The following is a 17379-nucleotide window of genomic DNA, read 5'->3' as shown; positions in this document are numbered from 1 at the left end:
TTGGAGGATATGAGATCCCGGCAGACTGCAAGGAGGTACTTGCCAAGGCCAGGGCTTTGTCTACACTGAAGTGCTACGTACGTAAGTGGAAAAGGTTCACCGTCTGGTGCCGTGCACAGAAGATAAACCCTCTACGAGTTACGGCCCCTCAGGTTCTGCCGTACTTGCTGTCGCTGGCCAAAGCAGGACTAGCGCACGCTTCCATCAAGATTTATCTGGCATCTATCTCCCGCTACACTAGAACTCCGGGACGGTCGTTGCTGTGGTCGCACCGCCTGGTTAAGGAGTTCATAAAAGGACTTTTTTGCTCGTTCCCGCCGATTAAGGCCCCGTCGTGGGTGCTCAATGTGATGTTGACTAGGCTCATGTGTCCTCCGTTCGAGCCTGTGCATTCGGCGCGACTGAAATTATCGTGGAAGACAGCGTTTCTTGTGGCCATCTCCTGTAATCCTCCGTACTTAACATTTCACGAAACGTGGGTGGTGCTGACACACCCCCCCCATTCCTGCCCAAGGTGCCATTGGACTTTAATCTAAACGAGCTCTTGGTTTTGCCTGTTTTCTTCCCTACGCCTTTGTCGCCGGCTGAGAGGACTCTGCACTCGGTTGATGAGGCTAGAGCGCTGAAGTTCTACGTGGACTGCTCAAAGTTTTCGGAAGACATCACAGCTGTTTGTGAACTTTGGCCCTGTGAACCAAGGGAAGTCCCTCTCCAAGGCTTCCATTTCTAGGTGGCTCTCTGGCTGCATCACCCATCGTCACCGGTTGGCAAACCGACCGTTGCCTGGCTGTCCGAGAGACCATTCGACCAAAGCGATCTCTGCTACTACGCCGTTCCTGTTTGGTGTGCCCCTACTGTACATCTGCAGGGCTGCTGGAGGTCGACGTACACCTCCAGCACACCTCAGGCAGAACCTGAGGGGCCTTCACGAGATTCTACTGCGTCGACGGGGATTCCAGGGAGGAGTCCAGAGTCTGCAAGCAGTGCTGCGCAACCTGTTAGCTTGAAGGTGAGCCTGGTGAGGAGGTAAGAGATACTTAATGTTGTGCCTTGCATCCTCCCGTGGTTGTGCATGTGTGTACTGCTATGTATTCTTTTATTCATGAGCATGTGAATCCATGCCAGACCCCATGCTGGAGAAGGAACAAGTTACTTAGCTGGAACTGTTCTTCTCCAGCATGGGTCTGGCATGGATTCACATGCGAACCCGCCTGCCTACCCCTCTGCGGTTCTTCTCTTGGTCCTACTGCCACTTTAGGTGCTACTAAATCTGAAGATGGCTGCCAGGGGAGGGGCTTGGGTAGAGGGCAGTCATTGGCTGGGGGCAGTATGACCCAGAGACCAGTGATTGGTTGTTGGGAGAAGACAGTTCAGAAACTAAACTGATTTATTTCTTTATCGAGGATTCCCAGCCTGACGATGGGGAATATTCATGAGCATGCGAGTCCATGCCAGTCCCATGCTGGTGAACAACAGTTACAGGTAAGTAACTTGTTCCTTTTTCTTTCCTTTAACCTTTCCTTTATGCAACCTCAGAATCTGCAAAGTATAACTGTTGATATATAAATGCCATAACTGTCCTTGTGAATGAAGTCACCTCCGGGTGTAGGAAGTGTGTAAAAAGCATCTCTAAAGAGTATACACTAAACCTGTGCTGATTTAGAAGTATTCTAAAGTATATTTGGTTTTTACATATCTTGCCCTTTTTAAAGAACTCTTATTTAAAAACTGGTGTTTAATAAATAACTATAACCTTGAGTGCAAGTTACTTAGCTACTCGCATTTCGGTAGTGTTTCAGTGTGTCTGGTGTGCTGCAAGGACTGAGCTTGACTGGACCCTGCGCCTGCTTCAAACGCTGTCGGAAAAGCAAAACAGCATTTTTTCTTCTTTTGCTGTGGACGCCTGTTAACACGTTTCCTGGGATAAAGGACTACAACAGTGGACTAGATTGTCCACCTACTGCTGCTGCCACTGGTACACCAAGACACACCTCCAGCTACGCTCGCTCTTGCTATAAAACCTGCCCCCTGAGCGTAGCGGAGTGTTTCAGAGTGTCTGGTGTACGGTGGAAGGAACGGAGTGGACTACTGCCCTGATACTCCATAATACAAGTTAAGAGCCTGCACTGCTGGGGGACAAGTGCTCCGATTTTCAGCTTGATTAAATATGGAGTCCTTGAGTCTAGAAACAGTTGGGGGCCTAGTCTCCCCGCCCCCCCATCCCCCTTTGTCCTACATAATGGCGGTACCTCATACCCTACCTAAAGCAACCCAGTGGCAATAAATGAGGGGGGTGGTTCTGACTTGCCCAGGCCAGAAACCAAGCCCAAACTCTAGTAATCACGAGGCTCCCCTATTACTTGAAGGAACGTCCTGCCCTTTTAATATTGACGTCTAAGTTAGTGCGGCTACAGGGAGCCATTTGAACATCTTGGCCCCATTAGGGAGCATTTTCAATGAAACTCTGCCTCTTGATGCACATACCAGCAAGCTGCCCCCTGCCGCCAAACTGCCCAATGTTCCCCAAGGTGAAACTGAACAAAACGGACCGTAACACCAATCGATACTGGGCTGGAAAAACGACACCAGAGTAACTGGGCATGACAGGAACTCTTAAGACCCTAAAACACCTACCTCCCATAGGGATTCACCATCACTAAAACTTTTTGCCACAAGCACAAAAACGAAGGTCACATGTAAAAGAAAAGCCCAATCGGACATTGAATTTATGTTAAAAAAAAAGGAGGAACTCAAAAACATGGAGCCCTGGGAAATTTGATAGGAGACCCTGCATTCCTAAAACCAAATGATAAAGGAAAGAAATCAAAGTGGGACCCTTGGATACCTAATCCGACCAGTGATACGACAAAAACACCCCAGGACAATTAATGGGCACTCAAACGAGACAAATACATTTGAAAAGCAATTCTTCTTTGCGTGGCCAGAGCTCCTGGAAACCCCTTAGTCTGACTCTAGATGAGCGATCCAGAGGACATCGCTTTTGCTTCTCATTGGTAGCAAATAGCAGCAAGGACAGCCCGGAGACACCAACGTCAGAATACGCCACAAATGATTTTGACATACCTGACCAGGTGCTACTCGAAAAAGCCCTGAACATGGAGTTGGAAAATGACAAAGCTCAAGAACCCCAAAAGGCAAGGGGACGGCCCATCCTGCCATTAAAGCACGTGGTTGCAGTGTCTTTGTGACCAAAGTCTACAAACTACACAGTCTGACTTGGAAATTGTAAAAGCTAGCACAACCACAAGTCCAATGAAGAAAACAGCTTATAAGACCTCAGAATCCCACACTGAGGTTGAAAAAAATAGGAAAACCTCTGGAGAAAATAACGGCTTTGTGGTAGTCTCGACGCTAACAAGTGTCTTAGCTCCTTACATGAAACTACATGAATCAATACAAGAGACAAAGACCAGTCAACCATGCTGGCCATGGTGCACTCAAAATTAATCTTCATTGAAGGTTTCGTCATGGTAATCGAAAAAAATATGAACAGTAGCGCAGGTGTAGCGCAACTTCTCCATGATATTTTAGACCCAATAATAAAGGAGAAAACAAAAGATTATCACTCCTATCAGTGAGCACTATTAACCCGTTGCTAGAAGGAGATCAAGCTGTTAATCCTTTTGAGTTTCCTGTCATGAGGGATCAGCTACATGCGAACTGGCAGTAAATAAATCTACTTCGACTTTAACGTCAGAAAAGAATGCAGTGGCTGCGATAACAGCCACTAATGAGCCGAACCAAGCATATTCCTCAGCCAAAGACTACTTGATTTCTTCAACTGACCACGAGAAGCTAACTTCCTCCTCTCCTCTAGCTGAAACTCAACCAAATTAAGACCGGCAAAGAAATCTAAAAACCAAGCTAACTCAACAAAAATTTAATCAAACAAAAGTCGATTATTTGTCAAAAATCTATCTGTGCCCTTAATTGACGGAGCTACGACTCAGAAAGCAAAAAATCCAGCGGTAGCCAACATCACTGAAACAATTCTTTTTGTCCAGATAATGAAAACATGGAAGGTCAAGAAGCTGGAGATCTTGACGAAGCAGATTTACTTGATCGTTCTACTTACGGTATCTCGGATGAAGAAAACATGCCAGGAGGATCAGGAACCAATAGACGAACTATCAGCATCTGAAGACTCATTCTGAATCCTCCGATCATGATGAAGAGACAGTATCGAATAAAGCAAATCCAAAGTCAAATAAGGAACTAGACCAGCCCCAATAAATGCATTCCAAACGCCATTTGTAGAGGAGGCTATTAACCTACAAATTCAAGAGCTGATGGACTCTGCGGCAACAACTCGTGCAACAGCCTCCCTTCAAACTGCCTGGCACAACCGGTGGGCAGGAAGACCTAGTAAGGAAACCAGCTGGTCCAACTGGGTGGTTCCTATTGACAAGGAAATGACCCATGGTTCAAACAAAGTAGACAAATCTGTAACTTGGCAAGATGCAGGTTCACAGTCAAGAGTAAAACTGAACCCGCCAACTAAACACAAAATGAAACTACTGACCGCAACCCCTGTGTGGGGAGAAGAAGCTGGCCTAACAGTGGGAAGGGAAGGCCTTGATGACAGCTTAAAAATCTCAATTGAGAGAATGTTCCTATAATGATGGATTAGTACTTAATAGAGCTAATGTCGTGCGCCTCTGACACCACGTTCCAAGCCTTCTAGTTGTAACATCAAAAGACTTGCTCTTAATCGAGTTCCCTGAAGAGAGATGCACCAATCAAGTGGTGGTCCACCTAACTTCAAAATTGACCAAGCATCTTCTCCATAAAGAAGCCCATTTATTAAGACCTCTGGGTTTTGATGTGAAGGATTACCAAACGATAAATTTACCAAAACTCAAACCCCAGAAAGAAAGCGTGTAAGGAACAAACAAGGGACAGTTTCACCAACATAGCGAGGAATTGCAAAGAGACCGGCAAGTAACTAACAACAAGTCTTAATTCCAATACTACAACCGAGGGGAACAAATCGAATTGGAGATGGCTAGTCCAACTGCTGACAGATAAACTACCAAAACAATAATGCCATAATTTTTCTGATAAATTGGAATGGTCTCTTGTAAGTTGGAATACAGAAGGCTTCTCACACTTGCTTTCCAGAAATTCGTAATATGCCTCCAGAAAACGTAATATGCCTCCAAGAAGTCTGGCTAGTTGACCCACCCCTGATGGAGGGATACTGGGTTTTGTTAAATCCGGCCCACAAAAAAACAACCGGCAGACCAAGTAGTGGCCTGCTGGTGGCTGTAAATCCCAATTTAGGTTGGACGTTAGTGGACACCGCTAACCTTACACCATTCATACAAGTGGTTGAAATTCAACTTCCAGCTCCCCTTCACCCCCCCCCCCCCTTTGACAAGGCCAGACTAAAATGGAATGACCCACTTATTCTGATAGTGGGTGACCTAAATTGCACATGTTTGCACCAGACCAATAACCCTACACTTGCTGAGTCTCCTACTAGTAACAAAGAAAAAAGTGGCATCAGGTAGTGAACATTCTTGCAGTCCAGAGATTGTTATACTGAATGGCATGATATAGGATGACTCTCTGGGTCAGGCAAATTGGATAGGAGTAGGAAACTCACAAATTCTGGACTATATTTGCGTCTCCTCAAATATGAGTGGGATCCTAAAAACTGTGAAAGTCGTGCCTGCCAATAACCGCGATCATAACCAATTAAAACTGACTTATCATAACACTGCTCACCTTACGCCACGGTATGACTGCAAAATAGCTACAAATTCCTCAGCGAACAGACTCTCAATTCAAGCAAAAAACATCAATACTTTGACATCGAGCCTGATAAAAGAAATCCGGCAAATAACCTGCGAAAGGGGAACCGAGCGTATAAATTATGGCCCTCTTCTACAACAATTTGTATCACATCAAAGTGGGCCAAAGGAAAGATCGAAAATGAGCCAATGACACGCTTTTGACAATCAGTCTTCAAAAACACAACTCTTACAAAAGCAATTGCCAGTATGAAGAAACAAGTTTGCGGAAGGGTCTCTACAAATTCAGAAATTAAAATAGAAATACCACAATTGGTTAAAGCTTCACAAAAAATCGATCTTGAATCAGGACGCCCAAAGAATGTTAAATCACATCAAGACCAAGAACACAGCCGAAATATGGTCTATTATAAATGCTCTGGACGTTCCACAAGATGCCCTCCTGTCTAACCCTATTCTGACAAAGACCTGGCAACTACACTATCAGAAAATTCAAATTGCAAACGATCAGGACGTAGCTCATCTCCAGATTCCAGAATAAAACCGGATATGACGGAGAATGATGGTACTCACTGGACATGGCGATTCAAACAATTGAAGCTATTAAGAATTTTAAAAATTCAAGGGGCTGGGACGGACTAACCAATGTCCTGATGAAAAGAAATCCGGAGCTGTGGGCAAAATTTCTCCATCACCTGTTCAAGGGCATAATACAGGTAGCAAAGGTCCCGGATTCATGGAAATCGGCAGTGGGTGTCCCAATTTTCAAAAAAGAGCTTAGATCAGACCCAGACAACTACCGCCCAATTGCACTTTTGGACATACCAGGCAAAATCTTCGGATCCTTAATTCTAAAGGAGTTAACCAGGTGGAGTGGTGGTCTCGAACGACGCGACCTCTGGCAATCGGGGTTCGTAAAAGGCATCAGAACTGGCTGTAACATCTTTATAATCGACTTACTGAAAGCCAAAGCTGTAACTACCAAGGGAGTCAAGGTGTACATGGCTTTTATTGACCTCTCAAAAGCTTTCGACTCTATACGTAGGGAGAAACATTGGGCTAAGTTGCAGACTTGGTGCTGGTCGAGCTTCCTACTGGAATACCTCAAAGATCTAAACCAGGGAACATCTATCCGAGTGAAATTAGACCAAGAGGGGCACCTTTCAGAGGCCATAAATACGAATGTAGGATTAAAACGAGGATGTCCACTTGCCCCGCAGCTCTTCATCTTATTTCTATCCGACATTGAAGATGCATTCGACGAGGTTCGCTTTATCCCACCTAAAAGAGCTAACACTGACGTGGATAGACTCCTATACGTGGACATCATCGTGATAATCGACCAAACACCTATTGGGTTACAGTGTCAAATTTCTGCATTGGAAAAATATCTTGACATAAATGACCTAATAATAAACCCATCAAAATCAAGGGTAATGGCGTTTGGCGAAGTTGATAGACGAAGAAGAGCCAAAAACCTTGTATGGTTCTTTAAGAAAGAACCCATCAAAGTGGTAAAAGAACTCGTATACTTGGGAGTAAACATCAACACTAGCAGAAGTGAACTACCCCGTATAGCTGCACTGCGTAAAGAAGCTTTAAACCTTGCAGCGCAAAGGAAAATCCTACTATAAAAATTCTGCAACTTTTCACTACTCCCACTAATCTTTCTACAGAGCCAAGGTGGTTCCTATCCTGACTTAGAGCTGAAACCTCGCTCATGCTGACCGAAGACATCTGGCCACCTTTTGGAAAGGGGTACTGGGCTTACCAAAAAGCATTCCAATTCAGATCGTCAGATGGGAACTGGCACTGACACCTTTAAAATCAATTGCCAGGTGGAACTCGATCTGTTTCTACAGGAAATGCCTGGAAGATGAGCCCAAGGGAGGCTTCATAATCCTAAAAAAGGCTGTGGAAGACCCTAAAGAATCGATCCTCAATGAATGGAGGCATATTTGTCAGAGAATTGAAGACTTAAACGAATCAGAGTGTTCATTGCTTCAAAACCCAGACAATTTCAAGAGGCAGCTTTACCGAAAAGATTGGATTGATACCTTAGAAGACATACTCCGATACAAAAATCTAGATGAATTCTGGGCTACACCAAGACAACTTAATGACCCACCATAGTATCTCCAAATCTTTCCTAATTGGTTCCTGCGTCAGCAATACTTGCGATTTCGCTTAAACATATGTGGTCCAAGATTTGTTTGATCTTCCATACATGACGCAGAATCACATTTTATCTGCACTCTTTTGCAAAGATCAATTCTCCATCCCTCCAATCAAACATCTAGTTATGAACTGTTTGTTACTGGAAACAGACAGACTTGCCACCATGGGAGACATGATCATCAAATATGGGGCCGCTTCAGAAAATCTTTGGTAGATCACTTTGATTGAAGGAAAGAAATCAAATATTGAGACTGCCAGGGCTGTAATCCACCTACATCTGGGTCTTCTTCAAAGCCCCCTACAGGGTCTTGTAGATCCTCAGTATTTAGGAACTCTTCATCTTCGTGAAAATGTGGGTCCTCTTCAGTGAGTTCATATGTATCAATTTCCTCTTCAAGTGGGTCAAAGAGTCTTGGCTATTTGGCCCTAGGATCTTCATGGAGTATCTCTCTTGGCCTTTTGGGTGTAACGTGTTCAGGGGTGGACATACGTTTGTCCATACACGATTGAAATTTTTCCATAGTCCACTGGGATAGCCCTGAATGGTCTAGTGGCGGAAAGGTATGCTCCTCCGCCTCTATGCGTCGTGATCTCTTCCATGGCGTAGAGGATATACCCCCGTTACCCTCTGAGAAACCACCTTGTAGGCCCGACACTGGGGATGTATCTTTAGGTCTTCCCTTCGGTGGGGCTGGCGGGGGCGGCGTACCTTCCGTAGGTTTCAGCGTCTCTCTGGCCTTGTGACCGGGTGTTGGTGACTCTTTCGCCGTCCGTCTTTGAGCATCAGAGGAGACTATTTTAGCCAAGCTTTCGACGACTGCTTTGTCCATCGAGGGTTGGTCGTGAACGGTATTCGGCGGTGCCGGAACCTTTTCACCGACGGTCGCTCTCTTACGAGGCATTTCGTCTGACGTTTTGGTGGTAGCGCCCTTAGTTGCGGACGGCCCAGTCGCTAGTGGCGCATGCGGCTGCGGGGAGGGCTGGCGACCCTTACGGTCGGCAGAGGCTGCTGGTATATTCGGCATCTCCATTGGCGCTGGGGTCTTCTTCGACTTAGTCGAGGAAGGGCCGTGGGTTGTGTTTAGTTTTCACTTTCATGTGCGTCGGTGTCGCTGGGGTGTACATCCCCATAAGTAGGCGTGAGCCGAACTTTTGGTGGCCGTGTACAGATGCGGAGGAGCGGGAGCGCTCCTAAGAGAGGTCGACAACCTCCAATACGGAGGTAGTGTTATCACTATCCCCCTTGTCACATTCGGCGGCGGGTGAGGAATCCGCCTTCGACATAGCGTAGGCTGCCCACCTCTTGACCCTGCGGTCCTTCAAAGTTTTTGTACAAAGAAGTTTACAGACCGCACAGCCGGCGTCGTTGTGGTCGAGGCGTAAGCAGCGGTTCCACCGCTTATGCTTATCCTTCCACGTGAATTTGCCCTTACAACAAGGGCAAAATCTAAAGGGAGTCCTCTACATAGCTGAGGATGTAATGAGTGATAACGACCCCGAAGGAAAGGAGGGGAGGGGGGCGGCATTCTAGAAGAAAACAAATGTCCACAACAACCCCCACTCTCCCTACTGTGTAGGCCGGCGAGGCCGGGCCACGTGTTCGGGAGCGCCGATAGGATCGCCTCTGTCGAAACCACCGCCGTCGAAGATCTTGACTCGGCGGGGAAATTGCTTAGCCGTCGAAAGAGGGCTGGAGGCGTTTGGATTAACAATAACTGACAACGACCAAAGCTCGAATAAAGGGTAATGGCAATGTCTCTTACGAGCTCTGCATATATAGTATATTTAAATTTTTGCTTTTCGCGCTCTGAGCGCGGTGTTTGGCCTGCTCCTGCTCCCCCCTCCCACTTCCTGGTCCTCCTCTCCCTCCCCGCCTCCCTACCCGCCCACACCTCCCCTTCCTCTCCCTCTGCCTATAACCTCACCCCTCCTGGGCAGCCCTCTGCCCGGCAGCCCCCGCGGCTAAGGGCCCCAGGCCAAGGGCGACTCCTACAGTGCGGCTCCCTGTGTGTCTGCAGGTGTCCGCAGGGGACGCCAGGCGCCAGTTCCACCTGTTCTCCGTTCCCCGGCCCACCCCTCCTACTCCTGGTTACATCCGCATGGGGCCTTGCCTCACTGTATTCACAGTTGAGGTAAACTAAGGTGTTTTTCTCCCCTCGCAGGATTCTCAAACTTAGGTGGCCCGGTACCCAATACGCTTTACTGTTTGCACTGAACTGTGGTAAACTAGGGTGTTTTTCTCCCCTCGCAGGATTCTCAAACTTAGGTGGCCCGGTACCTAATACGCTTTACTGTTTGTTTGCTCTAATTGTGGTAACTTGTGCTTGCCGCTCACTTCCTGTCTGCGTGCTCTCGTCTAGTCTGTCTCCCCCTCCCCCCCTCCCTCCTACTCCATGGTGCTCTCTGTCTCGCCTATCTTCTCTAACTGCTTCTCCATTGACTATCCTGCTCTCCTCACTAAATCTGGTAGGAAAAAGTTTAAAAAGGACATCCTGGTCTCCAACCCAGGCCTCCCTATCGCTGACACCTACACTAGTGCCTGCTCTAAGGAAACTCTCACTGACATCCTCTTTTTCGTGCCTTCACCTGACCTATGGACCCTTCATATGGTCTCTGTGCTCTCTCCTTTCTCCTCCTCTCCCATTAATGGTGGCACCCGTTGGATGTCCTCTTGGCCCCCTTCCGCTCCTCTAAGGCCATCATTAATGTCTACGCTAATGGAACCATCTTGGTCCAAGGCCCTCAGGCCAACCTTCTCCTCTTTGATAGACGCTTCCCACACCTCATCAACTTCCTCTCCTCTCCTGCTGTCCCCCCTCCTCTATCCTTGGCTACCTTGCCTCTACCCTCCCTCCCTGCCCCCTCTCGTGCTCCTTCTTCACCTCCTTCAACACCTCTGCAGGGCGTACCTCTGATCTGTACCCCTCCCCGGAAGTTCTTCAAGGAGGGCAACCTTCTCCACATTGCCACTCTAAATTCTCGCTCTGCCATCAAGCACTCCTCTGATATCTGTCACCTTCTTGAGGAACTGGACCTCGACGTCCTCTGTCTCACTGAGACATGGTTCACAGCCAGCTCTGCCACCAGCTTTGACACACTCCTACCTGACGGTTACAAGATCCTCTCCATGCCCAGGCCTAACCGTGCAGGGGGTGGTGTTGCCCTTATCTTCCCTGAGTGGATTCCTGCCACTGTCACTCCTACGCGGTGTGCAGTCATAATGTCGACATCAATAATGTCGACAGTCAAAATGTCGACAAATTAATGTCGAAAAACAATGTCGACAAACAAAAATGTCGACATTCGATATTTTTTCGACATTAATTTAGTGTATGCATAATTAAATAAATAAATATATATATGATGTGTTGAGTATGAGGGTGGTTGGGGGGGTGGCAGGGGGGTGTTGGGTGAGGGGGGGTTGGGGGGGACCCCCCCATAGTAAATACAATTTTTATTTATTTAATTATTGAATAAATAAATAAATAATTGGTATGTGTTGAGTATGAGGGGTGAAAGGGTGGTTGGGGGGGGTGTGGGGGGCGGCAGGGGGGTGTTGGGTGAGGGGGGGTTGGGGGGGACCCCCCCATAGTAAATACAATTTTTATTTATTTAATTATTGAATAAATAAATAATTGGTATGTGTTGAGTATGAGGGGTGAAAGGGTGGTTGGGGGGTGTGGGGGGGGGGGGGTGGCAGGGGGGTGTTGGGTGAGGTGTTGATAGTTTTAAGGGTTTATAGTCATAATGTCAAAAAAAAAATGTCGACATTTTTTTTTCGAAAAAATGACTTTTTACATTATAAGTATAGGATGTCGACATTATTATTTTCGACATTTTTTTTCGACATTTTTGTCTGTCGACATTTTTTTTTCGACATTATGACTATAAACCCTCCTACGCAGACCTACTCCTCTTTTGAATGTCTTGTCTGCCAACTCTCTCTCTCTCCTAGCCATTCCCTTACCGTGGCTACTATCTATCGGCCACCTGGTCAAATTTCCTCCTTCCTCTCTGAGTGGGCTGACCTCTCCTCCTCACTCCTGTCCTCAACCACTCAACTCCTCTTTCTGGGCGACTTCAACATCCACCTTGATGCCTCCAGTCCCCCCACTGCTCTCTTTCGTGACCTCTGCGACTCTCTCTCACTCTCTATTCTCCCGTCTGGGCCTACTCACTCTGCTGGGCACACTCTTGATGCTCTGATCTCTTCTGACCTTCCCCTCTCCGTCCCTCTCTCCACTCCTCTCTCCTGGAGTGATCACTTTCTCCTATCCTCCCACCTCACCCTCCCTACCCCACAGGCAAAGCCACCCTCTTCACTGCCACACACCTTCTCGGTCATCCGACCCATGAAGCGTGTGTCAGTTGAGGCTTTCGCTGCTACCTTCTCGCCCCCCCCCCCCTGCCCCTTCGGCTGACTCCCACCCTGACACAGCCCTCTCCATGCTCCACTCTGCTATATCTGTTACTCTTGATACCCTTGCCCCCGTCATGAGAATCCGCCTGAAGCCCAAAGCCAAATGTAACTCCTGGTATGACTCGGATCTCGCCACCCTAAAACGCAAGTGCAGGGTTGCAGAGAGGAAATGGCGTGCTTCATGTTCATCCTCTGACAAACTGGCCTGCCGCCTGCTCCAAAGGCAGTACCGGCTCTCCGTTCTCACCAAGAAGAGAGCCCTTATCCAAGCCCACATCTCTGCGGCATCTAACAACTCCGCCGAACTCTTTAAAATCTGCAAGGAGCTGGCCAACCCTGCTGCAGTCTCTACCTCTCCTGTCCCCTCCCAGGCCCTCTGCACCGCATTGGCCTCTCACTTCATCTCTAAAACTCAGGACATCCTGTCCTCGCTCTCCTCCTCTCACCTCCCTCCCTCCCTTCCCGGCTCTTCCTCTGGCCCTTCTGCAGTCACCCCTCCTCCCCCTTTCTCTGCCTTTCCACTTTTCTCTGCTGACGAGGTTTCCAGACAAGTCCGATCTATGAAAGTCTCGTCTAAACAGGTTCACCCCTGTTCCTCCAAGACTATCAAGGACCACATCGACTCCCTGGCTCCTGCCCTGGCTGACTTTTGCAACCACTCCTTCGCCTCTGGAGTCTTCCCTTCCCCCCTCAAGCACTCCCTTGTGCACCCTCTTCTCAAGAAACCCTCTTCCGACCCCTCCTGCCCGGCTAACTATCGCCCTATCTCCATCACTCCCTTCCTGGGCAAGCTCCTGGAGAAACTGGCCATCTCCCAGCTTAACCTCCATGCTGAATCTGTTGGTAGTCTTCATGACCATCAATCTGGTTTCAGAGCTGCCAGAAGCACGGAAACTGCTCTCCTGAACATCCGTGAAGACCTGCTCTTGAACCTCGATTCCAAACTCCGTGTGTTCTCATTCTGCTCGATCTCTCCTCTGCCTTTGACACTGTCAACCATGCCATCCTGCTCAACCGTCTCCGTGAAAACCTTGGTATCACTGGTCAAGCTCTGGCGTGGCTGACCTCTTTCCTTTCAAATCGACCCTCCCAGGTCCAACTGGGGTCCTTCCTCTCCGACATCTTTTTCTCCACCTGTGGTGTCCCCCAGGGATCTAATCTTTCTCCCTGGCTGTTCAACCAGTATCTGGCACTCCTTGCCCACCGCATCGCCGCTCTCTGCCCTAATTTCCAGTGCTATGCGGACGATACCCAGCTCATTTTCAGGCTACCCTCAGCCTCCCCCTCTCCATCCCTCATCTCTGACTGTCTGTCTGCTATCCTAATGGTGTGCCGCCAATGACCTCTGCCTTAATGCCAGTAAGACTGAGATTCTACTCATCGGTACACCCAGTCCCTCCTTCCCTGCAGCTCTCTGGCCTGCCTCCCTTGCCCCCCTCCCTGCTCCTACCTGCAATGCAAAAAACCTTGGTCATCTTCGACTCCACACTCTCCTTCTCTCCTCATATTTCTGACGTCGCTAAGAAGTCACACTACCAGCTGCACCTCCTCAGAGGTATTCTTCCCTTCCTCTCCTTCCCCCAGAAGCTCACTGTCTCCTGAGCCCTGGTTCTTTCGAAGCTGGATTACTGTAACAGCCTCTATCTTAATCTGCCTGCCTCCACTCTCCGCCCTCTGCAACTCATCCAGAACAGAACTGCGAGACTTGTCCTTGGCCTCAAGCCCAGGGACCGTATCTCTCCAGGACTGAAATCTCTACACTGGCTCCCAGTGGCTGCGAGGATAAAGTTCAAAACCCTCTGCATTGTCCACAAGGCCTTCTGGGGCCTGGGTCCTAAATACCTTCAACTCTCTCTTCCCAAAGATCTTCCTTCCCGAGCCCTTCGCTCATCCGCCTCCAACTCCCTCCGGGTCAGCCGCTTCTCGAAGCAACGAGCTGGGGGTAGATCTCTCTCCGCGGCAGGGGCCTCCCTCTGGAACAGCCTTCCTGCCTCCCTGAAACTTGAGGAGAACCATCTCCGGTTCCGGAAGCACCTCAAAACCTTCCTCTTTGCTTCTGCTTTCTCTCTCCCTCACCCCTGCTGAACATCTAATATTCCTCACTGAAACTGCACTGATTCTGCAACTGGACCACTCTTAACAGCCTCGGTCCTGGGCCCAGTCACTCTCCACTTGCACTGATGCCCTGGAACCCCTCTGCACTGCGGGACTATCTCTGTATCCCTACAGCCCACCCCCCTTTTCCAGCACTTGTTCTGCACTTACCTTGCACTTGCCACCAGCTGGCCCTATTTATTTATTAATTTACGCCACCTACCTTGTACTGCACTTCCCCCCTCCCCTTCCTCTTGCACTTTTCCCCCTCCCCCACCCCTGCACTTGCGCGATCTGAATGACACCTGGCCTAGTAGGATCGTTGTCTGTCTCCCCTTGTTCCTCCCCTCCCTGCCTCGTCGGGCCTTGAAACACCTGTGTATAGGCGCGTTACAAATGCCATATCATATATCATATCATATAAGGGGACCAGTATTCTGGGTGGGAAAAAAAAGAATCTGAGGGACCTCGACGCATGAGGGATTTTGGGTACACTACACGTCACTATAGGGATAGTATTACAGACACGCATAAGTCGACGTCCCCTTTTCGACTTTCCGAAAACGAGATGCAATCCTCTGCCGTGACCACTGGATGTCTGACTATGCACAGCATGTGAATCTAAGCAGATACAGCCATCAGAAATGCTTTTACGGTAAGTAATGCATGTCATTTTGAACAAGCTCTGCTGATAGTGACGACCCAGAATGAACTTTGGGGAGGAGTAAGAAAGGAAAAGAAAAGGAGACGTGCATCTTATTTGACACTACATGTTACATCACTTCACAATAATGTATCTTTTTTTTGATTTTCTCTTGTTTTTCCTTTATCCTTTTTTCTTATTTCTTCTTTTTGCTTTTTTTTGTTGTAAATACGAATCCTACTTAATTGTAGGTACAGTTGTATGGAATTGTTATATGGTGTAAGGGCTAAAGGTTTTCAAGAGGAAACCAGACGAGCCAATAAAACAAAAAAAACAAAAATTGCGAGTTTTGTTGCTACAGCTCACATTTCCACCTCTTGAGAAGAGCCTGGCTGCTCATCGCACTATCAACTTGCGTAGTACAGGCCTATACCAAAAGGTGGGTTACCTAATAAGCAGGTAAATGTTGTGTAGTCTCAGTGTTACTACACCAATTCTTATCTAACAAAGACCAAGTGTGAAAAGCCCTTGCTCATCTAGGTTGGCCTCTGAGAACCCCAAAAGTTGACTGTTCTGAAAATCCATCCGAACAATAACAAACATTACCATGCAACGTGCGAATTCAAGTTTAACCCTTATTGTTATGTCAGGCGTGTGTAATTTGAGGAAAACATTAACAAATGGAATTTATGTAAACAATTTTCCATACGTTATTTTGATAGGGATGATTCTCGGTGGAGGCGTGCAGGAGTGGAGGAGACTACTGTATGGCGAGAGGCACCCCGTCGTGACGACATGAAAGATCGCAAAGATGAGCCAGAGCTGCGCCTTCCACCTGTGAAAAAGGATAGGGAAGAAGGTAGGTTAAGAGTCTAGAAATTGGTCACATTGATGAGCAGTCTGGTATTCAGTTAAAGGAATCCCTTGTACAATCTGTATAACCTCATGTATGTGTGATTTTAGTACCATCAGTGATGTTGCAGTCTTACATCATCGTGATGAAATGAACGCCCTATATGTTTGGAAAATGTTTTTATAGCTTATGAATCTTTTTGATTCACATGCTTCGCATAGGCCCCATCTTGTGGTTGGCAAGGATTAGAAGCTTGGCGATTAACTCTGCTTTTGTTTTCATGCTTATAATTTGGTCATGGAGTGGAACTGCGGTGAAAACCACAAACCTCTGCCTAGCACAGTGAAGGCTTGTTTTTGGCTATGGCACCAAAAGACAGCCTGTTTAGAATTGGTTTATTATGGGTATGTTTTGATTTGTGTGATCTGTGCCTGGAACAAATGGACGAAACTGGTTTTGCCCAGCCACTAACGGGTTCCTGTGGAGAGGCCCAGTGTGTGGAACAGGTGTCTCCCACAAGGTCCCTCCCGCCCTCTACTCGCTTCTACTCTGTCCCTCCCGAACTTCTCTCACTTCAATGAATTGGTTTACAAGCGTTGTCAGTGTAGTCTGCTTTGGCTACTCCTCCCCTCTCAGCATCTTCCCCGGCTCCTTTGCTGCCCCCACTCATCTTGGCTCCTGTCCACTGCATTGCTTTCCATTCAGTTCCCTTCTCTCCCTCTTGCCCCCCTCTGCAACCTCCCCCCTCACCTCCTCGAAATCCTCCAGCTACCCCACTCACTCTCGGTCGTGTCTCATTAATCATTGCCTTGGTTCTCACAAAAGAAACACATAGTTCAATGTTATGTTCTGTTGATTTATACAGCGCACTTCTGCCGTTTGCATGGTCTCCAGGCGCTCTCGTGTCTCTAAGAAAAGTGGGCAAGGTTGTTTAGTAAGGAATAGGATAGAGTTTGTGCTCATCTGTTAATGCGTGCAGAACCAGGAGAAACTGGCGTCTGTGCGTGTTAGCTTTATGGGTGTGCTTTGTTCTCCAGCATGGGGTCTGGCATGGATTCACATGCTCATGAATATTCCCCGTCAGGCTGGGAATCCTCGGTAAAGAAAAAATCAGTATCAGTTTTCTTTTCTGATCTGTCTTTCGTAGTAGTAACCAATCACTGATCTCTGTCATACTGACCACAGCCAATGACTGCCCTCTACCTAAGCCCCGCCTCTGGCAGCCATCTTCAGATTTTTACCGCACGTTCAAGTGCTGGGATCCTCGTGCTATTGCTCTCGAGCGTTAGTGCTGTTTTTCACGTTTTTTCTCAAATTTCTCTTTTTTCGGTCAAAAGAGCCTCAAGCTCCACCGTTTCTTCATCCGATCAACGGGGACCCGTGTCGGATTAGTCTACGCCCCTCAAGGGTGAAG

At 47.8% G+C, this 17379-nt stretch overlaps 1 protein-coding gene across 1 annotated transcript in view; it reads left to right on the top strand.

Moving 5' to 3' along the window:
• The window catches only part of EIF3A (eukaryotic translation initiation factor 3 subunit A), an 812143-nt gene that overhangs the window by 775100 nt on the left and 19664 nt on the right, over window positions 1-17379 (top strand). Inside the window, exon 22 of the mRNA XM_069611926.1 lies at window positions 15835-15971. Coding sequence (XP_069468027.1) covers window positions 15835-15971 — 137 coding nt within the window. The remainder of the gene's footprint in view (window positions 1-15834; window positions 15972-17379) is intronic.

This window comes from Ambystoma mexicanum, chromosome 8 (genome assembly GCF_040938575.1).
Source record: "Ambystoma mexicanum isolate Mex_15411 chromosome 8, UKY_AmexF1_1, whole genome shotgun sequence".
Taxonomy (NCBI): Eukaryota; Metazoa; Chordata; class Amphibia; order Caudata; family Ambystomatidae; genus Ambystoma; species Ambystoma mexicanum.
Note: the sequence above shows the minus strand (reverse complement) of the source record. Positions and strands in the feature narration are given on the sequence as shown.